The 23,763-nt window shown below is 46.3% G+C and overlaps 1 protein-coding gene across 3 annotated transcripts in view; it reads right to left on the reverse strand.

The window, feature by feature from the left end:
- The window catches only part of LOC311520263 (charged multivesicular body protein 3), a 55,627-nt gene that overhangs the window by 9,932 nt on the left and 21,932 nt on the right, over positions 1-23,763 (reverse strand). The window contains exons 1-2 of one of the 3 annotated variants that reach the window (XM_084627621.1): positions 10,514-10,632; positions 4,885-4,945 (exon numbers count right to left, since the gene is read on the reverse strand). In XM_084627621.1, the coding sequence (XP_084483747.1) occupies positions 4,885-4,945; positions 10,514-10,630 (178 nt within the window). In that variant the 5' untranslated portion in view covers positions 10,631-10,632. The other 2 variants (XM_084627622.1, XM_084627623.1) reach the window with 2 other exon arrangements.

Consider the following 23,763-nt stretch of genomic DNA (forward strand, 5'->3'; position numbering starts at 1 on the left):
AATCAAGGCCCCTCCTTTTAGAAAAGGATTTAAGTAGTGTAAAATCTCTGCATTTTATTCATCTTGAAGGGATAATGGTGGCTATGCATAGCAAAAAAACAAAAATCAAGGCACCTGAAAAATATCCTCAGGTAAGAGACATATGCTCATAAAAGAATAAGGGGTTAAAAACTGGGCTTCTATTCTCCTGGCCCAGAAATAAAGCTTCCATTGCAGAGGTGGCTGAAAACTAGCTTGCAAGAAAAAGACAACACCACCATTTGAATCCATTCAGCTATATTAACGTTTAGGGATATTACTGACAGAAGATTTCAGTGAAATTGCCTTATAAAGAGAGCAAGCTCACGACAAATGTATGCAGTGATTATTTTCAAAAGCTCACTGATTTACACAGAAATTTTACACCAGAATGATTCAGAATTTGGCCAGTTATAAAAATAAATCCATCAAAATAGCATTCTGCATTTTGGCACACGCAGGCCTAATATGAATTGGAGACATCAATGCAAATTCTCATGTGGGAGTTAATGAATCTTTTGGAGAATGACTCACGCAGAATAAATGTCATTCAGCAGCAGAACACCTAAGAAATCGCTATCAGCCAATCCACTGGGACAATGAGTGCCCTCCCCCACGCCCCCGGGACTATTTTCCTTTAGAAGAGTCTGGCTTAGTGGTGTTTTCCTCTTATTACCCACAAGAGACACAATATGCTTAAAAGATGCTGAAACCATTTCTTCAGCACAATCAACTATGCACTTTACATGACACGGGAATAGTTAAGTCCCTGCTCCAAAGAGTATACAATACAACTAGGACAAATACCCTAAGTGAAACAACAGTTCAGGCATGAGAAAGTGCTAAGATCAATCCATTGTGCACAAAGCCTTCCTACACTGACCATTTAGAAGGCCCAAAGCCTCTATCAGTCTATATTTTTGTAAGGTAAGCTTTGTTTGACTACTTTGAGGGCAGAGAACCCAACTATGTGAATATCTCCTTTTGCAGGGAATGCAGACTTATCTTGTGGTCAAAAGGTAGATTCTGCTTTCAGCACTGCCAAAGACACGATGCATGACTTTAGATAAGTAATTGTCCCTGTGCCTCAGTTTCCCATCTATCAAGTGGAGACACATCCCTGTGTCATAGGCTTAACTCAAGGTTTATAAAGTACTTCGAGGTCCTGGGATGGAAGACACTAAAGAAATGAGAAATAAAGTTACTTGCTGGCTTTAAACATCCAAAAGCATCCATTTGACAGGGGCACTGTGATATTCTATACCTTGGGGGGAGAGTACTGTAACCCCCATATTCCTCGTTTTCATATAATCATGATCTTACGTATAAAGCATGCTTTGTAAGGTATCAGGGAAAAGGTTATGATCTGCTGAAAGTCATTTCTCTATCCATATGTATGCTTCCAGACACAACAGCAAGGAAAGTAAGCAACACCCAGGGGGGGTGTCAAACAACCTATTAACAGCCATTGTCCAGCAAGGGAGCTACAATGCATGACTTGCCTGCATGAGGCAACACCGGGGGAATTGCTTAACCTTGCCTGGAGAGACTCAGCAATGCCACGCAGACATGCCTGGACTTGTGCTCCCCAAGCATATGGACTGAGGGTATAAAAGAGACAGAGTGGACACATACTGGGCCCTTCTCCTGCCCCACCGTCGCTGCAAGCAACTAAGACGCTGAGAAGAAGACAAGACTCCCAACAGAGGAGATTGGCTCAGGTTTAAGGAACAAACCTGTATATTAAGGACTGCAATATCCAGTGGGGTGAGAAAAACTGCTTAATCTAGACGTTGCCCAGTCTAATAGGGTTGAGAGTTTAGACTGTGTGCTTATATTTTATTTTAGTAACCATTCTGACTTTTTACCTATCACTTAATCTACCTTTTATAATCAATACATTTGTTTACTTGTTTATCTTTACCAGGGAGTTTGTATGAAGTGTGGGGCAAATCTGCTCAGGTGGCAAAGGCTGGTGTATGTCCACTTTCCATTGTTGAAGGGGTGAATCAATTAATAAATTTTCACTGCCCATCTTGAGCAGTGCAAGACAGTATATTCCTGGGGTACAGTGCTGGGAACTGGGGGGATTTGGCTGGTGCCTTTCTCTGTGTGATTCATGAGCGGCTCAGGGAGCAGTCATGCCATTTAGCTGGGTGTGTGGCTCTACATGTGGTTATGCTGAGTGATCACAGCTCCTGGAGGGGTTGCTGCTGGTCACTAGCAAGGCATTGTGAGAGAGCTCAGGCTAGGGAGAGTTCAGGGGGCACTGTCCCAGGCTGCACCCTGGGGGGATCCCATCACAGGCACATTCTCCTCCATAGCTAATAATAAACTGAATGGTTTTGTTGCAGTATGACATACTCCAATTTTTCTAGATTGAGCATAATCATGATGTGTATTTTATTATAGCATATGCATTACTGTGATTTGGCAACTGGACAGTCTCCTGGCAGGAGAGTGAGTTTGTGTGTAGAGGGGCGGAGGGTGAGAGAACCTGGATTTGTGCTGGAAATGGCCCAACTTGATTATCATACACATTGTAAGGAGAGTGATCACTTTAGATAAGCTATTACCAGCAGGAGAGTGGGGTGGGAGGAGGTATTGTTTCATGGTCTCTGTGTATATAATGTCTCCTGCAGTTTCCACAGTATGCATCCGATGAAGTGAGCTGTAGCTCACGAAAGCTCATGCTCAAATAAATTGGTTAGTCTCTAAGGTGCCACAAGTACTCCTTTTCTTTTTGCGAATACAGACTAACATGGCTGTTACTCTGAAACCTGTTATTTCCCCTTGTTTATTCCCCTCCCCCACCTGCACCCTGTTCCTCAGACGTTCTTGTCAACTGCTGGAAATGGCCCACCTTGATTATCACTACAAAAGGTCGTGTGGTTGTCCCCCCCACCACCACCCTCCTGCTGGTAATAGCTCACCTTAAGTGATCACTCTCATTACAGTGTGTATGGTAACACCCATTGTTTCATGTTCTCTATGTATATAAATCTTCCCACTGTATTTTACACTGAATGCATCCGATGAAGTGAGCTGTAGCTCATGAAAGCTTATGCTCAAATAAATTTGTTAGTCTCTAAGGTGCCACAAGTACTTCTGTTCTTTTTACCTAATAGAGACCAATACAAAAGGTCCTCCTGGAACTTGTTCATAGAGCAAAACCCTGGTGAGAAGTCCATCCCCTCACCCAATCCCAGCTGCTTGGAATGTGGGAAGAAGGGGATGTAGCAGAAAAATCTACTAATAGTATGGTGTAAGATCAAAACTCTCCTCCTTCCCGCAAAAAAACCCATACAGGAGTCAATCCTGTGCTCACAGAAATTGAAGTCCAATCTCCCATTATCAGAAGTCAAACTTCACCTCTTATATCCAGTTCTCCTGTTTGTCACTTTCCCAAATTTACCTCCCTTTACCCATCTGAAATGTAAGTTATACTTTTTTGCATACTCCCTCCAAGTCAGTGCACATCGTACCCTCTTGCAACTAAACTGTACCCTACATGGCTGAAGTTGCTGGTTAATTTGACCTAATTGGAACTTTTGAAAATTTTACAAGTGCCTTAAGACCTTAAATGCCTAAATAATTTTAGAAAATGGGATTTTGGAGACTAACTCACATTGAAAGTGTATGGGACTTGAGTACTTTTGAAAATTTTATCCCTAGAGACTTCTATGGGAGTTTCATGCTTACAAAAGATATAAATCCCTTGGACTATACTCAAAAAGAAAAGGAGGACTTGTGGCACCTTAGAGACTAACCAATTTATTAGAGCATAAGCTTTCGTGAGCTACAGCTCACTTCCTCAGATGCATATCGTGGAAACTGCAGCAGGCTTTATATATACACAGAGAATATGAAACAATACCTATTCCCACCCCACTGTCCTGCTGGTAATAGCTTATCTAAAGTGATTTCCAGCACAAATCCAGGTTTTCTCACCCTCCACCCCCCCACACAAATTCACTCTCCTGCTGGTGATAGCCCATCCAAAGTGACAACTCTTTACACAATGTGCATGACAATCAAGCTGGGCTATTTCCTGCATAAATCCAGGTTCTCACATCCCCCCACCCCCATACACACACAAACTCACTCTCCTGCTGGTAATAGCTCATCCAAACTGACCACTCTCCAAGTTTAAATCCAAGTTAAACCAGAACATCTGGGGGGGGGGGGGGGGGTAGGAAAAAACAAGAGGAAACAGGCTACCTTGCATAATGACTTAGCCACTCCAAGTCTCTATTTAAGCCTAAATTAATAGTATCCAATTTGCAAATGAATTCCAATTCAGCAGTTTCTCGCTGGAGTCTGGATTTGAAGTTTTTTTGTTTTAAGATAGCGACCTTCATGTCTGTGATCGCGTGACCAGAGAGATTGAAGTGTTCTCCTACTGTTCTTTTCATACATTCACAATTCTGTACCTCTAAAATGAGGAGTAAACTCATTCTGTGGCTTCACACACTACTCAGGCCTTTGGCCACTCTCATAATCTGCCCCCACCTCTTTTGATCAAGGGCATTTTTTCCCCTCCATTGATGGTAATTCATAATAAGAGCTCTTAGGTCTTGCTCAATATTATCCCATCTTCTCCTTGCTCAGCCATGAAGTTGCCACCCTAAGGATGTCCTTTCCACAGACACTTAGTTGATCCATCTTCCATCCTACCCATGTGCCCTGCCCACTGAAGTCCTTGGAATTTCACTACATTTACTATAGTTGGCTCTCCACAGACTTCCCACAATTCCCTATTAAGAAGTTACCTAAAATTCCATTTTTTTTCTTTTGTATTTTGATATAAACCAGCATATATACACACAAAGAGGAAGTCTGAGAAAATGTGAAAAAAACACAAACCTCTGATCTGTCTATCAATTACTCTCATTTCTTTCCTCATCTTCAGCGACCATTCATTGACCTAAAAATAAAGACAGGAAAAAGCGAAAGCATAAAAGATACCATAACAAACTGACTTTATACAGTACACTCCCAGTTGTCCAAATTCCCTTCATCCAAATATCCTACTTATCTGACTACATGGTGCATCCTTTCTCTGCAAACAGCATCCACCTACCACGGGATTGCAGGGTTCAAGGAGCCAATTTACAGCAATGCTTTTAATTCATGCTACACCAGTGCAACAACGTATTCACTCAAATTATGGTTAAAGCTACGTTTTAGTCATGGGTGTTTTTAGTCAAAGTCATGGACAGGTCACGGGCAGTAAACAAAAATTCACAGCCCGTGACCTGTCCATGATTTTTACTATACACCCTTAACTTAAATTTGGGCAGGGGGCCACAGGTGCTCTGGGAAGGGGGGCCGTTCAGGGATGCCACAGGGGCTGGGGGAGGTGGCCCAGAACCCGGCTAATGATTGAGGGGGGGTGCAGCGCACGGCCTGGGACCCCTGCTGGTGCTGCGGAGGAGGGTTGGCGGGGCTGGCAGGGGCTCCCTACTCAGCTGTGTGTCCCCCTGCAGCTCCTAGGCTGCAGAGGGGCCGGGGACTCCGCACGCTGCTCCTGCAGGAAGCTGCGCAGCTGGCGCTTGCATTGGCCAGGAACCGCCGCCAATGGAAGTTGCGGGGGCGAGGCCTGCGGGCACAGGTAGACTGCAGAGCCCCCAGCCCCTCCACGTAGGAGCTGCAGGGCCATGGAAGTGGGAGCCCCCCAACCCAAGGTAAGCACCACCAGCCCCGCACCTCCCAACCCACTGCCCCTAGCTCCCTCCCACACACCCAGACTGCTGCTACTGGCTGGGCAGCCCCGGAGCCAGCACCAGCTGCTGCAGACGTCATGGAAAGTCACAGAATCCAGGGATTCACAGCCTTAATTATGGTTCCATGGCTGCAACATTGTATCCAGTGCAAAGTGCAGCTCACAATAACTAGTTGTATCCATAGCAGCATCTCTAGTCAGCTCACATCTCTGACCCCACAATCCAGGAAATAGCCCCTCCCAGTGATCAGCAGGCAGGGGTCACATTAACACTGCAACCACGGAGAGGCCATATCCAGCCACAGCTCAGGACAGGCAGCCTGGGCAGTGGGACAGCCACAGAGGGGTGGGGTGTGCAGGGACTGACAGGGAGAGTGCAGCCACTCATTGGCTCATAGTCCAGAATAGTAACAATAGCACACGATCGGTAAAGCAATACCTCAGACTCTTTAGCCCGCCCAGCTGTATCTGGACCATTACAGCCTCCCAGCCCATACCTAGAACCTACTTCAAAGTAGCACTTCCATGTGTCTGAATGGCCGGTTAGCAGAAAGTTTCAGGTGTCCCCCAGGCCATTCAGGTAAATGGGGGTGTACTTTATTTTTAAAAAGTGGTTCTTTTATGTAGCTTTTAGATGCATATTTTCAGAATCAATGCTTCAGAAATGCAACAGACCTCTTTCCCTGGGGGCACAAATATCCTGCACTGATATATGCACATTTGGCATGCATGACCAAAGAACCTCCTAATGCCAGCTAGCAAAGGGGCACAGATGGGATGCACAGAGGTTACAAAAACATCTTAATTCTGGCACGTACATCCTGGTTCACCAAAGAATGTAATGCAAGGTATCAGAGGAAAGCCTGGTCACGCTGGTTATGAATATCATCGTGAAACATATGTATTACTACGTAAGGAGCTATGTAACAAAAACCTGTTCTGACAGTTTGTATCACTGTGTTAATCCCCAGCAGAAGTGGAAAAAAACACAACCCTGAAGGGGTTAAGATGGCTCAGAAGGGGCCAATTAGGCCACATTTGGGGAAGAGCCAGAGACTGGGAAAGGCTAATTGATGATGAAGCTCAGCTGGATGGAGGCATGCTGAGCTCCTACAAAGCCAGAAAGTTTGCAGCAGCAGGAGACTTGATAATATTCAGGCACTTTAACAGTCATAATGAGCTATAGGGAAGAAACAAAACTGATCTAAATGGTAAACGCTTGGAACAATTTACTAATATGCATAACTTGGTAATATTGAATACAGGAGCACATAGTAGATTTAATTCTGTGGATGTATCCTTTTGTGTTAGATTTGGGAATTGCAAAATATAGGTAGTAAAAGCACTGGGAAATATATAAAGATGACAGAATGGGAAGTGATGACTTCCCTACACTTATTGAGTACCAAGGTTGAGGAGATGTCAAAAAACACAAAAAGTTCCTAAACCGGAATTTTTGAAAAGCTGATTGGGGCCTTTTCAAGATTGTTATGTATATTTATGTAGTAACTATACAACTGACAACCTAGGAGAATTCTATTACAATCTAATAAAAGGAATTACAGCAACAGCTGATCTGGTCATCTACAAAACATCAAATTGCCACTAGTTTAGAAATCTAGTTCCCTGAGGGAATGAGGGTTGCAAATTAGCAATAAAGGAAAGAAGGCATACAAGCAAGCAAAATACATGATGAATAGTAAAGACCTAAAGAATTCTAAAAGATGTAAGGCAGCCACACAAAGGATTATCAAAGACACAAAATTTGGCTAAATTTCTTTGGGAAACTGAACAAAGATTCAAAGCTTTCAGAAATATATAAACAAATTCAAAGAATGAATGGAAGTTGAAGTAAGTGTATACCTGGTGTTACAGTTAACAATGAAATTGAGGTCTCCAATTTGGGAAAGGCAGACATTTTAGCAAAGTAATTAATTCCAAAAGGTCAGTAGTGAAATGAATCAAAGCAATGAGCTTTGTGAGGGGAAAAAAGGAGATTTATTGAGGAAAACTGAACTATTAAATGGCTGGAGGGAATATACTGATTATGTGTTAAACAAAACTTTAGAATACAAGGGCTTTATTGCAGCCAACAAAAAGACAGTTCCAGGTAAAGATAAAGTAAGTAATGAAATGCTCTAGTGTTTGTCAGAAGGGAGTCTAAAGATTCTATTGTGGTTATATAATAATACTGTGTAGCGTGGAAAGGACTGCTGTCAGTAAAATGGAAACAAGCATTCGTGATACCAATTTGGAAACCAGGCAAAGTACATACAGGACCCGATACTTATAGGCCAACATTTGTGGTGTGTGTAGACTAACATGTAGACATCTGTCAGCTGAGTGCAGAAAAACCTTTTGTCTCATGCCTGCTGCTATACAGAAGCAAATAAGTGGCCACATAGAAATATTCACATTAGTGCAGAACTGGGTTCCACTGCGCTTCCTGTCCTATCTGTTGTTTAGATTATGGACTTAGATGCAGGAGATCTGGTCCCAGCTCTGCCACAGATTTCCTGTGTGACCTAGGACAAGTCACTTAATGCCTATGTGCCATGTTTTCTCATCTGTAAAGCATGGATTATATTTCTTTATCTTACAATGGGTGTGACGGGGAAAGGCACAGCAAGACTACCTACTCAACCAAGTAGATACATCCCAACTGCTGAGATTCATATTTGGGGCTCCAAGGTTGACACCTCTACTTCTTGGAGTGAAGAGAAGGGACCACTGCAGCTGCAAGCAAAGAGAGTAGGACGCCATGCTGTTGACTCTGGGGTGGGAGAGCGGGGTCTGCCACCATCACTCCAAATGGGAGACAGAGCCACAGGGGACCCATCTCAATGTGAGCAGCCTTAATCCAGCCCTGTATTCACCTACTGTACAGCACTGCCTATACTTACAGAGTCCATAGAAGAGTCTTCAAATTTGGGTGCCCAAGTTTCCTTTCTGAAATGGTTGCACAGTTCCAAACTTCTAGCCACATGTTCCTTTACTGCTGTATCTAAAATAGTCTCTGTCCAACCTAGAGTCACAACTTCACATCATATTTGCAGCATTGTTTTCTCCTTGCTGAATTGGTAGTCACTGATCCCACACAGAGCAACAGAAGTTTTAGACCTGCTTTCCTCTGCTCAGCACAGTGCAATTCACAAGCACCAGTGTCTGCTTTTTAAATAATGTCTATAGCACCACAGAGGCGTATGATATATAAAGGAAAGGAACTGAAGAATTTGACCTAAATTACACAAGGTTCAGCCAAAGGCAGAAGAGGAATGGATTACACACCCACTTGCATCAGTTTAACTAAAAGTATTTTTAAACTGATCTAGTTAAGCCAGTGCAAATTTTTATGCAGTCTTAGTTCAGTTTAAGAGTGGCCTATTTTAATTTGGTAGAGACTGCTAAGCTAAACTGAAATAAGCTACCCAAAACAAAACGGAAGCATCTACAGAGTGTTTTTCATCCATTTAACTATATCAGTTTAAAAACCGAGTTAAATGAAACTGCTTCATCTCTTGCATGTACAGAAGGCCAAAGTAATCTGTCAATGTATTGTTAAGAACTGGCACAAGGCTTGACAATTTTGCCAGACATCTTTTAGCCATAAAATTAATTAGACAGGATTCAGTCCCGACCCCCAGCTCCAATCCCTTATGGCAGGGGTTCTCAAACTGTGGGTCGGGACCCTGCAGGGGGTCACTCGGCTATTACATGAGGGGGTCGCGAGCCGTCAGCTTCCATCCTAAACCCCGCTTTGCCTCCAGCATTTATAATGGTGTTAAATAGATAAAAGTGTTTTTAATTTATAAGGGGTGGGGGTCGCACTCAGAGGCTTGCTATGTGAAAGGGGTGAGTTTGAGATGCACTGCCTTATGGGCTACCTCCACGCAAGCCGTCAGTTACAGCCTGTTGCCTCTATGGGCTGCACCAACAGGAGTACTGGAGGCAGGCCCCCATTGCAGCCCCCATCCATCCCAGGGGGCCAGCTGCTTCACTGACACCCCTCAGGAAGTAGGTACCTGGCCCGCTGGGACCCGGTCACAGCAGCCCCACTGATGTTGGGGGCTCTGATCCTCTCAGCGGCCAGCCCCACTCCCTCAGCACCCAACCCAGCCCCATGGCGGCTCCCCTTCATAGACTAAAATCATAGACTATCAGGGTTGGAAGGGACCTCAGGAGGTCATCTAGTCCAACCCCCTTGCTTGAAACAGGACCAATCCCCAATTTTTGCCCCAATCCCTAAATGGCCCCCTCAAGGATTGAACTCACAACCCTGGGTTTAGCAGGCCAACGCTCAAACCACTGAGCTACCCCTCCCCCCTTCAACTCGACCTCCCCCTTTCAGCATTACCCGCCCCCCCCCACCATGGCGGCCACCCCCTCACAAAGCCCCCCCCTACATAGCACCCAACCCCGTGGCGGCCGCCCCTTCACCCCCCCCCCGTCCCCACTCTCAGCCTCTCCCCCCCAGCAGGGTGTTCGCCCCTTCACTGCCCCGCCCCCGCAGTGTGCCCGGCCCCACCCCTTCAGCGGCCGCCCTGCCCCTAAGGCGCCCTCGTCCCCCACCCTCCCGGGGGGCGGCGAACGCGCCTTCTCCCGCGGGTGCCCCCCGCCATTACCAGCTCCTTGGGCGGCTTCTCCGGCGTTTTCCCGAAAAGACCCATCGCTGACCAACAAAACAGCGACTCCTGGCCCTTCCGGCTTCCCGTCCCCTCCTCCACTGGCGGGCGGGGAGCCAGCCACACACATTGCGCAGTCGCAGCTTACCTCCCTCCTCCTCCTGCCTTGCGGCGCGAGGCTCATTCGCGTACCACTGCGCGTGCGGCCACGGCACCCCTGCCGCCTCTGAGGGGAAACAAACCCCAAGCTCCCGCCTTTGCGCATGCGTCCCTTTTCTTTCCTGCCTGCCTGCTTGCCTGCCTCCCTCCCTCCGGGGCGTCTCGGAGGCGGCACTGCGCGTGCGTTCCCTCCTTCCTGGGCTGGTGGCAGGGCCGTTCTGTTCCTCGCCTCGGCCGCTAGGGGGCGTTTAACCCTGGCTGCGGATGAGAGTAATAGAAAATCATGCTGGAAGGAGGGGTGGGTGGGGAGAAGGGAGAGGAGGTGGACAGCGGAGGCCACAGGTGCGTGGTGCATTGACCCACTTCTCCCTGCACCGCAGCATGTGTCAGTCCCATAGCCGGGGCTGCCCAGCTGAGACAGAATTTTCCATAGGTCCAGGGATATTAAGTCCTACCCTGAGGATCTGGCCTCAGGCAGGCGGTCACAGCTGGGAACCTGCCCACCTGCTGCCCAGACTTCTGAATTGTTACACTCTCCCATAAGCAGCTGTCACAATTCAGGGCACCTGCATTCCCCCTCTATGGTCCTGCAAAGTCCCCCTTGTCTCAGGCTGCGGCCTCTCCCGCTGTCACAGCAGGTGGGTGGAGGACGTGAGTCTCTCTCCTTCCTGATCAGGATTTTTTCCAGGCTGCACAATTCCCTGCCTACACTGAATTCCCCAGCAAGTCAGACTGCTGAAGGTGGCCTGTTTTGGCTTCTGAGAGCCTATAAAATAGCATAATTGCCCACAGTTAAGCTACCATACAGCCATTGCTAGACAAATACATTTATTCTTAAGGAAAAAGCATTACAGAGAAAGTATATTTCAACAATAAAAGAAGCTATATGCACACTAATGAGTTTACCAGAGATCAACCCAACTTCAACAAGGCCACAAGCTCATACCAGCTATTAGCTCAAACAAAACACACCCCTAAACCTGTGAGTGATTCCTTTATAGTTTGGAAAAAGAAAAGGAGTATTTGTGGCACCTTAGAGACTAACCAATTTATTTGAGCATAAGCTTTCGTGAGCTACAGCTCACTTCATCGGATGCATAAAGTGGAAAATACAGTGAGGAGACCAGACCATGCAAAAATGGATGTTTACCATACACATTGTAAGGAGAGTGATCACTTAAGATGAGCTATTACCAGCAGGAGACTGGGGTGGGAGGAGAGAAAACCTTTTGAAGTGATAATCAAGGTGAGCCATTTCCACCACATTTCCAGGAGTTAACCAGAACATCTGAGGAACAGTGGGTGGGGAGAGGGGAGGAATAAACAAGGGGAAATAGTTTTACTTTGTATGACTCAACCACTCCCAGTCTCTATTCAAGCCTAACTTAATTGTATCCAATTTGCTGAATTGGAATTAATTTGCAGTCTCTCAAGTCTTACAAGTACTCCTTTTCTTTTTGCGAATACAGACTAACACAGCTGCTACTCTGAAATCTTTATAGTTTGGGTGGCATATGCAAATGTAACCCAAAGAATTCAGCCTTTTGAAGCTTCACCCTGAGGCAGAGACCTTTGTCTGCTGATCACCCATTACAGGTGGACAGCTACTGTAATTCATTGGGGGTCATTTAGCCCCAAGATGTAGGGGTTGCCAACCCTCCAAGATTATCCTGGAGTCTCCAGGCATTAAAGATTAATCTTTAATTAAAGATTAGATCATGTGATGAAACCTCAAGGAACACAACCAACCAAAATTGGCAACCTTATTTGTGGAGAGGGAAAACAAACAAGCTCTGCCCCATCCCCACCCAGCAGGCTGCCCACAGCATCACGACCTGTGTTGATATGAATGGCATGTGTCAAACACTAGCTTACAAACAGTAAAAACACATCCAAGCAGGCATTGGAATGTACCGTAGCGTTAAATTTTAAAATAAAATCAAGCTTACATGGCTCCCCTGATTTTGTTCATTCTTCTCTCTCTCCTGAAGGCCTCTGCCACATCCCTACACCTCTGTGTCCCCCTTCCAATACACATCTTCCACCTTGTGTTCCCCCCCATGGGGTCCTACCAATCATAGGTCTTGTGTCTGTTCTTCCCCTCTACCCTCCCCCCAAAACATCAGAGACTTTGCGTATTCCCCCATGTATCTCATCCCACACACTAGGGCCTCTCTGCACCACTATGCCTTGCCCCCACCTCTTTGGCAGGGGCTGTGTGCAATGACCCCATCCCTGCATTCCACACTAGAGCCTACTTCCATCTACCCCTTCTATGCTAGCAACTCTCTGTGTTCAACACCACTTCTGTGTCAGGGGCTTCTTACATCTATCTACCCTCCCTTCTGCTCCCCCCGTGGGCTCTGTGTCCCCCTCTCCTGCCCACTGGCTGTTTATGACCCTTATTTGTCTTTCCACCCCGGGAGAGTCAATATCTCTAGACAAGTGTCTTCTAACTCAGTGGTTTTCAAACTTTTTTTCTGGGGACCCAGTTGAAGAAAATTGTTGACGCCTGTGACCCAGTGGAGCTGGGGATGAGGGGTTTGGGCAGAGAGTTGGGGTACGGGGGTGAGGGCTGAGGGGTGGGGCCAGGAATGAGGGGTTCAGGGTGTGGGATGGGGGCTCTGGGCTGCAGGCTCTAGGGTGCAGCTGAGGATGAGGGGTTTGGGGTGCAGGAGGGGTTCCGAGTTGGCGGGGTTAGGGCTGGGGCAGGGGATTGGGGCACAGACTTACTGGGGTGCAGAGGCAGGCTTCCCACCTGTCCTGGCACCGCAGACCGTGCTGTGCCCCGGAAGCGGCCAGCAGCAGGTCTGGCTCCTAGGTGGAGGCGCACAAGCCTTTGTTCCCAGCCAATGGGAGTGTGGAGCCGGAGCTCAGGGCGGGTGTAGCGTGCAGAGCCCCGTGGCCCCCTGCCTAGAAACCAGACCCGCTACTGGCTGCTTCTGGGGCACAGTGTTGGAACCTTTAGGTACTAGCCTGCTTTAGCTGGGCAGCACCGCCAACAGGACTTTTAACGTCCCAGTTGGCAGTGCTGACCAGAGCCGGTAGGGTCCCTGGGTGCTGAGCAAGGCAACCCCGTGCCTTACATAGTGCAACCCAGTACCGGGTTGTGATCCAAAACTTTGAAAAACACTGTTCTAACTTTAATCTCCTCCCATCCCGCCTCCCCCCGCAGCCTATAGTGCTTGCATTTATTTATCATGTATGTCAACTTAGTTTATATCAATATTAGACAGATTATAATGCCGCCATTATATAAAAACCTAATCCGAGTGCTGTGGTGCTGATTCTCTATCCTATCCATCACCCCAGCACCATCATTTGTCGTTGAACGATGATGCCTACATTCAGGGAAGAATCCTGTTGTCTTTAGTTACAGATGTAGTCCATTAACAGCAGTTGGACTACTTGTGTAAGGAATAGTGAAAAAACAAGTACCTGAGGCATTGTTTATACAGCACTACACTGGTTTCTGTAAAAGACCACTGCTAGCAAAATGGCATAGTGCAATTGAAGTGAATGGAGCACTGCCAATTTACAGCAGCTGGGGATGTCCCTGCAGTAATTTGCAGCCTGCTCCTGCCATTGCTCCAGCACCTGTGTCGTCTCTTGTGTGCAATCTCCTTTACTTTCAAAACAGTCTTGCAGAATTGTTCTCGGAGCCAGTAACTTTAACAGGCAATACAATCTCATTAGTGTTTTCATTACCATCCACATCATGAGGAAGCACAAGCAAGTAGGTGTAGTGTATAGAGCAGTACATTTTGACAGGTTTTTTTTTCTTCAAGGAGAACAGACCAAGTTTTCCCCTCAGTTGCACTGGGGAAGTCCAAAGAGGCAACCTGAATTGTCCCACTTTAAGTTAGAGCAAAATTTGGGATATTGCTTTTGAAGAGATGATGTCTCTTATATGGTGTTGGGAAAGGTACCTGGGGCTAATCCTAATCCTTGCATCAGCCCCTTTAAACCATGTAAAAGGGACCCAGCACAGCATAATTGAGACCTTAAAAGCCCTATGTCTGTCTGGGAGGGGCTTAGGATCAAGCCTCAATAACTGTGTATATGCTGAGTTAGCAGAGCATAGCATTTGCTCAGGAGATAGTGGTGGATGTGGGTGTTCATATCCTTCTAGATGTCTTATAGTTATAGAAAGAAAATGGTAGCTATCTCCCTACCCTCTTTTCTATGGCTCTAATCTAACTTGAATTGAACAAAGTTGTCCAATTAAAATGTTACATTTACTGTATATATCACTTATCCAGAGACTGCACTGTGCTTTACAAGACAGGCTAGGACTAGTCCTATTTCACTAATGTGGAAACTGAGGTACCAAAGGGTTAAAGTGACTTGCCTGAAATCAGACAAGTTAATGACAGAGTTGGGAATGGAAATCAGGGTTTCCTAATGGCCAGGGCCCTTACTCTAACCCCTAGACCAGGCTTTTTATTATTTTAGTTCCTCAAGGAATATTTGTACAAGGGAGAGTGAGGTTTGGTCATATTTGACCCATTTTCTACGTCCACTACAATAGCCAAACCAGTGTATTCTGAGAAGCTGAGCTGTGTCTTCCTACCTACTTTAGGATTTTACACTACAGCAAAAAGAAAAGGAGTACTTGTGGCACCACTCTCCCTACAATGTGCATGGTAATCACTTTGGATGAGCTATTACCAGCAGGAGAGTGAGTTGGTGTGTGTATGGGGGTGGGGGGATGAGAGAACCTGGATTTGTGCTGGAAATGGCCCACCTTGATTATCATGCACATTGTAGGGAGAGTGGTCACTTTGGATAAGCTATTACCAGCAGGAGAGTGAGTTTGTGTGTGTGGTTTTTGGAGGGGGGGCGAGGGGGTGAGAGAACCTGGATTTGTGCAGGAAATGGTCCACCTTGATTATCATACACATTGTGAAGAGAGTGGTCACTTTGGATGGGCTATTACCAGCAGGAGAGTGAGTGTGTGTGTGCGGGGGCGGAGGGTGAGAAAACCTGGATTTGTGCTGGAAATGGCCCAACTTAATGATCACTTTAGATAAGCTATTACCAGCAGGAGAGTGAGTTTGTGTGTGTATGGGGGTGGGGGGTGTGTGTGTGAGAAAACCTGGATTTGTGCTGGAAATGGCCCAATGATCACTTTATGATGATCACTTTAGATAAGCTATTACCAGCAGGACAGTGGGGTGGGAGGGGGTATTGTTTCATGGTCTCTGTGTGTATATAATGTCTACTGCAGTTTCCACGGTATGCATCCGATGAAGTGAGCTGTAGCTCACGAAAGCTCATGCTCAAATAAATTGGTTAGTCTCTAAGGTGCCACAAGTACTCCTTTTCTTTTTGCAAAGACAGACTAACACGGCTGTTACTCTGAAACCGTACACTACAGCAGTAATTGAGTACCTTCTGCATAAAACAGAGTGGTGATAGCAAAGTCTCTAGTGGGACTCCACATTTGATCATTTACTTATTACGTATGTACATACCAGGAATACATGATAGTGGTGGTACAAAGGTTTTAACATCACGAGTTTGTCATGGGTACATTATTCACACAAAGCAAATGCTATGAGTCAGTTATGCAGCTGATCCCAGTTGAGTGCAATAAAACCTTCAGGCCACACCATCATGTAATCTGTATATGCCACACGTACTACAGATGAGCTACTTAGGAATATTTTAATTAATTCAGACTTGTACGAGAGCTTAGGGTATCCCTCCTTTGAAATTAAAATCACGCACTTTACATTTTAAATAATTTTCTCTGTTAACCTGTATGTAGACCTAGATTGTGTGCCTTGGTGGGAAAACCCATGGAAGGACTACATTAAAACCATGCAATTGGCACAGTAATATTTTGTACCCATAGAGTGGTCAGGGGAAGTAGCCCTCCTAATCTTCAAGATGGCAGGGCATCCTCAAGAAGCCATGCTGCCATGGCCTCTGCTGTGTATGCCTGACCCTACTGCCCTTCCTCAGTAGGGGGCTGATACCTAATGGGAGTTGGTTTAAATCAGTGGTTCTCAACCAGAGGCACACATACCCCTGGGGATATGCTCTGTTTTCACTAACAAGGTCAGCTCCCAGACTGCTGCGCTGGGCATCACAAAATGGGGAAGAGATGGCCAGTCCTCTGTGGAGATAGAGGTGGTTAGGGACTATTTAGAAAAGCTGGACGTGCACAAGTCCATGGGGCCGGACGAGTTGCATCCAAGAGTGCTGAAGGAATTGGCGGCTGTGATTGCAGAGCCATTGGCCATTATCTTTGAAAACTCGTGGCGAAACGGGGAAGTCCCAGATGACTGGAAAAAGGCTAATGTAGTGCCAATCTTTAAAAAAGGGAAGAAGGAGGATCCTGGGAACTACAGGCCAGTCAGCCTCACCTCAGTCCCTGGAAAAATCATGGAGCAGGTCCTCAAAGAATCAATCCTGAAGCACTTGCATGAGAGGAAAGTGATCAGGAACAGCCAGCATGGATTCACCAAGGGAAGGTCATGCCTGACTAATCTAATCGCCTTTTATGATGAGATTACTGGTTCTGTGGATGAAGGGAAAGCAGTGGATGTATTGTTTCTTGACTTTAGCAAAGCTTTTGACACGGTCTCCCACAGTATTCTTGTCAGCAAGTTAAGGAAGTATGGGCTGGATGAATGCACTATAAGGTGGGTAGAAAGCTGGCTAGATTGTCATGCTCAACGGGTAGTGTTCAATGGCTCCATGTCTAGTTGGCAGCCGGTATCAAGTGGAGTACCCCAAGGGTCGGTCCTGGGGCCGGTTTTGTTCAATATCTTCATAAATGATCTGGAGGATGGTGTGGATTGCACTCTCAGCAAATTTGCGGATGATACTAAACTGGGAGGAGTGGTAGATACGCTGGAGGGGAGGGATAGGATACAGAAGGACCTAGACAAATTGGAGGATTGGGCCAAAAGAAATCTGATGAGGTTCAATAAGGATAAGTGCAGGGTCCTGCACTTAGGACGGAAGAACCCAATGCACAGCTACAGACTAGGGACCGAATGGCTAGGCAGCAGTTCTGCGGAAAAGGACCTGGGGTGACAGTGGACGAGAAGCTGGATATGAGTCAGCAGTGTGCCCTTGTTGCCAAGAAGGCCAATGGCATTTTGGGATGTATAAGTAGGGGCATAGCGAGCAGATCGAGGGACGTGATCGTTCCCCTCTATTCGACATTGGTGAGGCCTCATCTGGAGTACTGTGTCCAGTTTTGGGCCCCACACTTCAAGAAGGATGTGGATAAATTGGAGAGAGTCCAGTGAAGGGCAACAAAAATGATTAGGGGACTGGAACACATGACTTATGAGGAGAGGCTGAGGGAGCTGGGATTGTTTAGCCTGCAGAAGAGAAGAATGAGGGGGGATTTGATAGCTGCTTTCAACTACCTGAAAGGGGGTTCCAAAGAGGATGGCTCTAGGCTGTTCTCAATGGTAGCAGATGACAGAACGAGGAATAATGGTCTCAAGTTGCAGTGGGGGAGGTTTAGATTGGATATTAGGAAAAACTTTTTCACTAAGAGGGTGGTGAAACACTGGAATGCGTTACCTAGGGAGGTAGAATCTCCCTACTTTGAGCTACTCAGTCAATAGACTTAATGAGGTGCAAGAGACTTCGAGAGAATGTCTTTATGTTCTTCTAGCTCAGATGCACTGGAATAAATAATACCCCTAACAATGAACAGAACTCTTTCCTTCCTTAGAGGTTTTTAAGGTCAGGCTTGACAAAGCCTTGGCTGGGATGATTTAACTGGGAATTGGTCCTGCTTCGAGCAGAGGGTTGGACTAGATGACCTTCTGGGGTCCCTTCCAACCCTGATATTCTATGATTCTATGATATGCAGAGGTCTTCCAGGGGGTACATCAACTCATCTAGACATTTGCCTAGTTTTACAACAGGCTACAAAAAAAGTACTAGTGAAGTCAGTACAGACTAAAATTTCATGCAGACAGTAACTTTTTACACTGCTCTATATACTAGACATTGAAATGTAAATACAATATTTATATTCTACTTGATTTATTTTTTAATTATATGGTAAAAATGAGAACGTAACAGTAAGCAATTTTTCAGAAATAGTGTACTGTGACACTTTTGTATTTTTATGTCTGATCTTGTAATCAAGTAGTTTAAGTGAGGTGAAACTTGGGGTATGCAATCCTGAAGGGGGTACAGTAGTCTAGAGAGTTTGAGAGCCAATGGTTTAAATTAAACACAGATAGTTTAGAGTTCTCACACTGCTCTGCCACTGATTTGCTGTGTGGCCTTGGGCAGGTCATTTCACCTCTCTGCCTTAGTTTATCTGTAAACTGAGGAATACCTACCAAGATCATGGCACGGTAAGGAGTGGTGGTTGGGAGAATTAGTTAATGACTGTAGAAGGGTTTGACGAGGGTTAAGTATCACTAAGCAGTGCACGTGAAGAAATACAGGATTTTTAGAACAAGGTAAAAGAAAAGGGCATGAACCATCCTACTCTAATTACAGTAGCTACATATCATTATACTTGCCTTCATTATTTAATTCCCAGAACAAGACCATTTAACACTTACAAATATTTATTGTTCATCTCAGTCTCCTTCCTAAATCTTACCCAGTATGAGCAGGTATTTTCTAGAGAAGAGTTCTGTTCATTGTTAGGGGTATTATTTATTCCAGTGCATCTGAGCTAGAAGAACATAAAGACATTCTCTCGAAGTCTCTTGCACCTCATTAAGTCTATTGACTGAGTAGCTCAAAGTTGGTCATTTTGCATTTTCACTTGTTGAACTCTCAGACCAGACTCTTTCTTAGAACACTGCACTTCTAAGACCCTTTTCACCCAAAGATTTCAAGACACGTTACAAATATTCATGAAATCCAACTGAACAACAAACTACCCAAATTGTGCCAATATTATTTGTTTTATATTCTCAGCCTTTTGCCTATTCTTATCTCTTAGATTGTAAACACTGGGATAGGGAGTGTCTCTGTGTTTGTACAGCATGCAGCATAATAGACTCGATCCTGACTGCAGCCTTTGGGTGCTACTGTAACAAGAGTTTAATATAATAAATGCACCCCATTGCCATTGCTTCTCAGCTGAAACTGCCAACAAAGATACCAAATGCGGTGGTTTTTGAAATAGACACATGTCCACTACGAACTAGACTGAGACCATTAATTTTACAAAGGCGACCAAACAGACAGCAGATGCCAAAGATCTGAGTCACTACTTACTGCTCATGATCTGGAGACCTACAGCAGCGAGATTCTCTTTCATTACCACAAGTCATCCTTGTAAAACTAGGTTTCAGAGTAGCAGCCGTGTTAGTCTGTATCCGCAAAAAGAAAAGGAGGACTTTTGGCACCTTAGAGACTAACCAATTTATTTGAGCATAAGCTTTCGTGAGCTACAGCTCACTTCATCGGATGCATGTAAAACTAGTGTGTCTGTGTCCTCTATATGCCTCCTTCTGACTGTCCAAACTATTGGCTTATTTCTCAAACAGAAATAGACTTCTACAGCAGCAGTGACCATTAGAACCATCTTTGACTGAAATGGACATCCACTCACTATTGCTTGCAAATCAAGGACAGTACCCACTCAGTTTTCACATTACAATGACAACTTTCTGTAACCCACAGTGTATGCTTAGCCCAAAGGTGCACTCTGCCTGATCATTACTGTAGTAGTGTTGTATAGAACTGTTCATCTTAGGAAAGAGATTATGAAGGAGGGATATGATAGAGGGCTATAAAATCATTAATGATGTGGAGTGTTATTTATCCCTTCACATATCAGAAAAACCAAAGATCACCCAAAGAAATCAATAGGCAGCACATTTAAAACAAACAAAAGGAAGTACTTCATCACACAACACAGTCAACCTGTGGAACTTCTTGTCATGTGATTTTGTGAAGGGAAAAGCATAACTGGGTTCAAAAAAGAATTAGGTAAGTTCATAGAGAATAGGTCCCTCAATGGCTATTAGCCAGCATGGTCAGGGACATAACCCCATGCTCTGGGTGCAGAGCCGTCCCTACCCATATGCAAAGCATACAGCTGCATAGGGCACCAGGAAATTTGAGGCACCAAATTTCCTGGTGCCCTACGCAGCTGTGTGCTGCTCCAGTCCCTGCTCTGCCTCTTCCCCGTGGCCTCCGCCCCTACTCCGCCCCTTCCCCAAGCCCCCGCCCCTGCTCCGCCCCACCCCCACCCCCACCCCCTTGAGGACTGCAGCAGGGGTCGGGCCTGCACTCACCAGTGGCAAGTAGAGCGACCCGGGCCCAGCGTGCTCCACTCCACCGGCTCCCAGCCGTGGCGCTGGCAAGTGCTGGTGGGCGGTTCCCCCTGCCCTCCAAGGCTAGGAGCCAGGGGAGCAAAGCAGAGCAGAGCAGGCTGGAGCCGGGTCGCTCCACTTCCCACCGCCCCGTGAGTGCAGGGCTCAGCCCGCCCTGCACTCACCAGGCAGTAGGAAGTGGAAAGACTCGGCCCCAGCCCGCTATGCTACGCCAGCTCGTGCTGGGGGGTGGTTTCCCCCCTACCCTGCCCCCCCCCCATGGAGGCCTGGTGGGGGCTGCGTAGCGCATCAGAATGGCTAGGGACGACCCTGTCCGGGTGTCCCTAAACCTCCAACTGCCAGAAGCTGAGACCACACAACAGAGGATGGATAAACAGTTACCCACCTTTTTGTAACTGTTGTTCTTCGAGATGTGCTGCTCACGTCCTTTCCATTGTAGATGTACGCACACCCACAGTGTGGCCAGAGACTTTTGCCTTAGCGGTACCTGTAGGGCTGGCTGTGGCACCCTTTGGAGTGCCGTGCTCCTGGCGTGGTAGATCAGACACTGCCGGCCCTGGGCCCTCTCGGTTCCTTTTTGCCAACAACTCCAACAGAGGGGCAGGAGGGCGGGTAATGAAATGGACATGAGCAACACATCTCAAAGAACAACAGTTACAAAAAGGTGGGTAACCATTTTTTCTTCTTCAAGTGCTTGCTCATGTCAAGTCCATTGTAGGTGACTCACAAGCCGAATTCCCTGCGGGGGGCACGGAGTTCACAGTTCTTGCAGATTGGAGTACTGCTCTGCCAAAACCAGCATCAGCCGGAGCCTGCTGGGTCAGCATATAGCGTGAAGCAAACGTGTGGATGGACAACCAGGTTGCGGCACTGCAAATTTCCTGGATTGGCACTTGAGCGAGGAAGGATGCCAATGACTCTTGCACCCTAGTCAAGTGGGATGTCACAGCCGCTTGTGGGGCGGGGAGTTACCTTCGCCAGCTCATAGTAGTAGCGGATGCAGGCAGTGATCCAGGATCAGATTCTCTGGGTAGATATCAGAGTAACAGCCGTGTTAGTCTGTATTCGCAAAAAGAAAAGGAGTACTTGTGGCACCTTAGAGACTAACCAATTTATTTGAGCATGAGCTTTCGTGAGCTACAGCTCACTTCATCAGATGTATGCCGTGGAAACTGCAGCAGACTTTATACATACACAGAGAATATGAAAAAATACCTCCTCCTACCCCATTGTCCAGCTGGTAATAGCTTATCAGGTGACCACCTGATGATCACTTTAGATAAGCTATTACCAGCTGGACAATGGGGTAGGAGGAGGTATTTTTTCATATTCTCTGTGTATGTATAAAGTCTGCTGCAGTTTCCACGGCATACATCTGATGAAGTGAGCTGTAGCTCACGAAAGCTCATGCTCAAATAAATTGGTTAGTCTCTCAGGTGCCACAAGTACTCCTTTTCTTTCTGGGTAGATACTGGGCAACCCTTCATCCGGTCTGTGACAGCAACAAAATTGCATAGACTTACGGTATGGCTTCATCCTCTCTATGTAGGCCAGCGCCTGCCTGATGTCCAGGGTATCCAGCCTGCATTCCTCATCTGTAACATGAGGCTTTGAGCAGAGGACTGGAAAATATATGATCTTACACGATCAAACTCATGGCGATTGGGGGAGGTCCCGGATGACTGGAAAAAGGCTAATGAAGTGCCCATCTTTAAAAAGGGGAAGGAGGAGGATCCAGGGAACTACAGGCCAGTCAGCCTCACCTCAGTCCCTGGAAAAATCATGGAGTAGGTCCTCAAGGAATCAATTTTGAAGCACTTTGAGGAAAGTGATCAGGAACAGTCAGCATGGTTTCACCAAGGGCAAGTCATGCCTGACTAACCTAATTGCCTTCTATGATGAGATAACTGGCTCTGTGGATGAGGAGAAAGCTGTGGACGTGTTACTCCTTGACTTTAGCAAAGGTTTTGATATGGTCTCCCACAGTATTCTTACCAGCAAGTAGTATGGGCTGGATGAATGGACTATAAGGTGGGTAGAAAGTTGGCTAGATCGTTGGGCTCAACGAGTAGTGATCAATGGCTCCATGTCTAGTTGGCAGCTGGTATCAAGCGGAGTGTCCCAAGGGTCGTCCTAGGGCTGGTTTTGTTCAATATCTTCATTAATGATCTGGAGGATGGAGTGGATTGCACCCTCAGCAAGTTTGCAGATGACACTAAACTGGGAGGAGTGGTAGATACGCTGGAGGATAGGGATAGGATACAGAGGGTCCTAGACAAATTAGAGGATTGGGCCAAAAGAAATCTGATGAGGTTCAACAAGAGCAGAGTCCTGCATTTAGGACGGAAGAATCCCATGCACTGCTACACACTCGGGACCAAGTGGCTAGGCAGCAGTTCCGCAGAAAAGGACCTAGGGGTTACAGTGGATGAGAAACTGGATACGAGTCAACAGTGTGCCCTTCTTGCCAAGAAGGCTAATGGCATTTTGGGCTGTATAAGTAGGAGCATTGTCAGCAGATCAAGGGACGGGATTGTTTCTCTCTATTCGGCATTGGTGAGGCCTCATCTGGAGTACTGTGTCCAGTTTTGGGCCCCGTACTACAAGAAGGATGTGAAAAAATTGGAAAGCATCCAGTGGAGGGCAACAAAAATGATTAGGGGACTGGAACACATGACTTATGAGGAGAGGCTGAGGGAACTGGGATTATTTAGTCTGCTGAAGAGAAGAATGAGGGGGGATTTGATAGCTGCTTTCAACTATCTGAAAGGGGGTTCCGAAGAGGATGGATCTGGACTGTTCTCAGTGGTAGCAGATGACAGAACGAGAAGTAATGGTCTCAAGTTGCAGTGGGGGAGGTTTAGGTTGGATATTGGGAAAAACTTTTTCATTAGGAGGGTGGTGAAGCACTGGAATGTGTTACCTAAGGAGGTGTTGGAATCTCCTTCCTTAG

Source organism: Lepidochelys olivacea, assembly GCF_965140295.1.
Source record: "Lepidochelys olivacea isolate rLepOli2 genome assembly, chromosome: 4".
Taxonomy (NCBI): domain Eukaryota; kingdom Metazoa; phylum Chordata; order Testudines; family Cheloniidae; genus Lepidochelys; species Lepidochelys olivacea.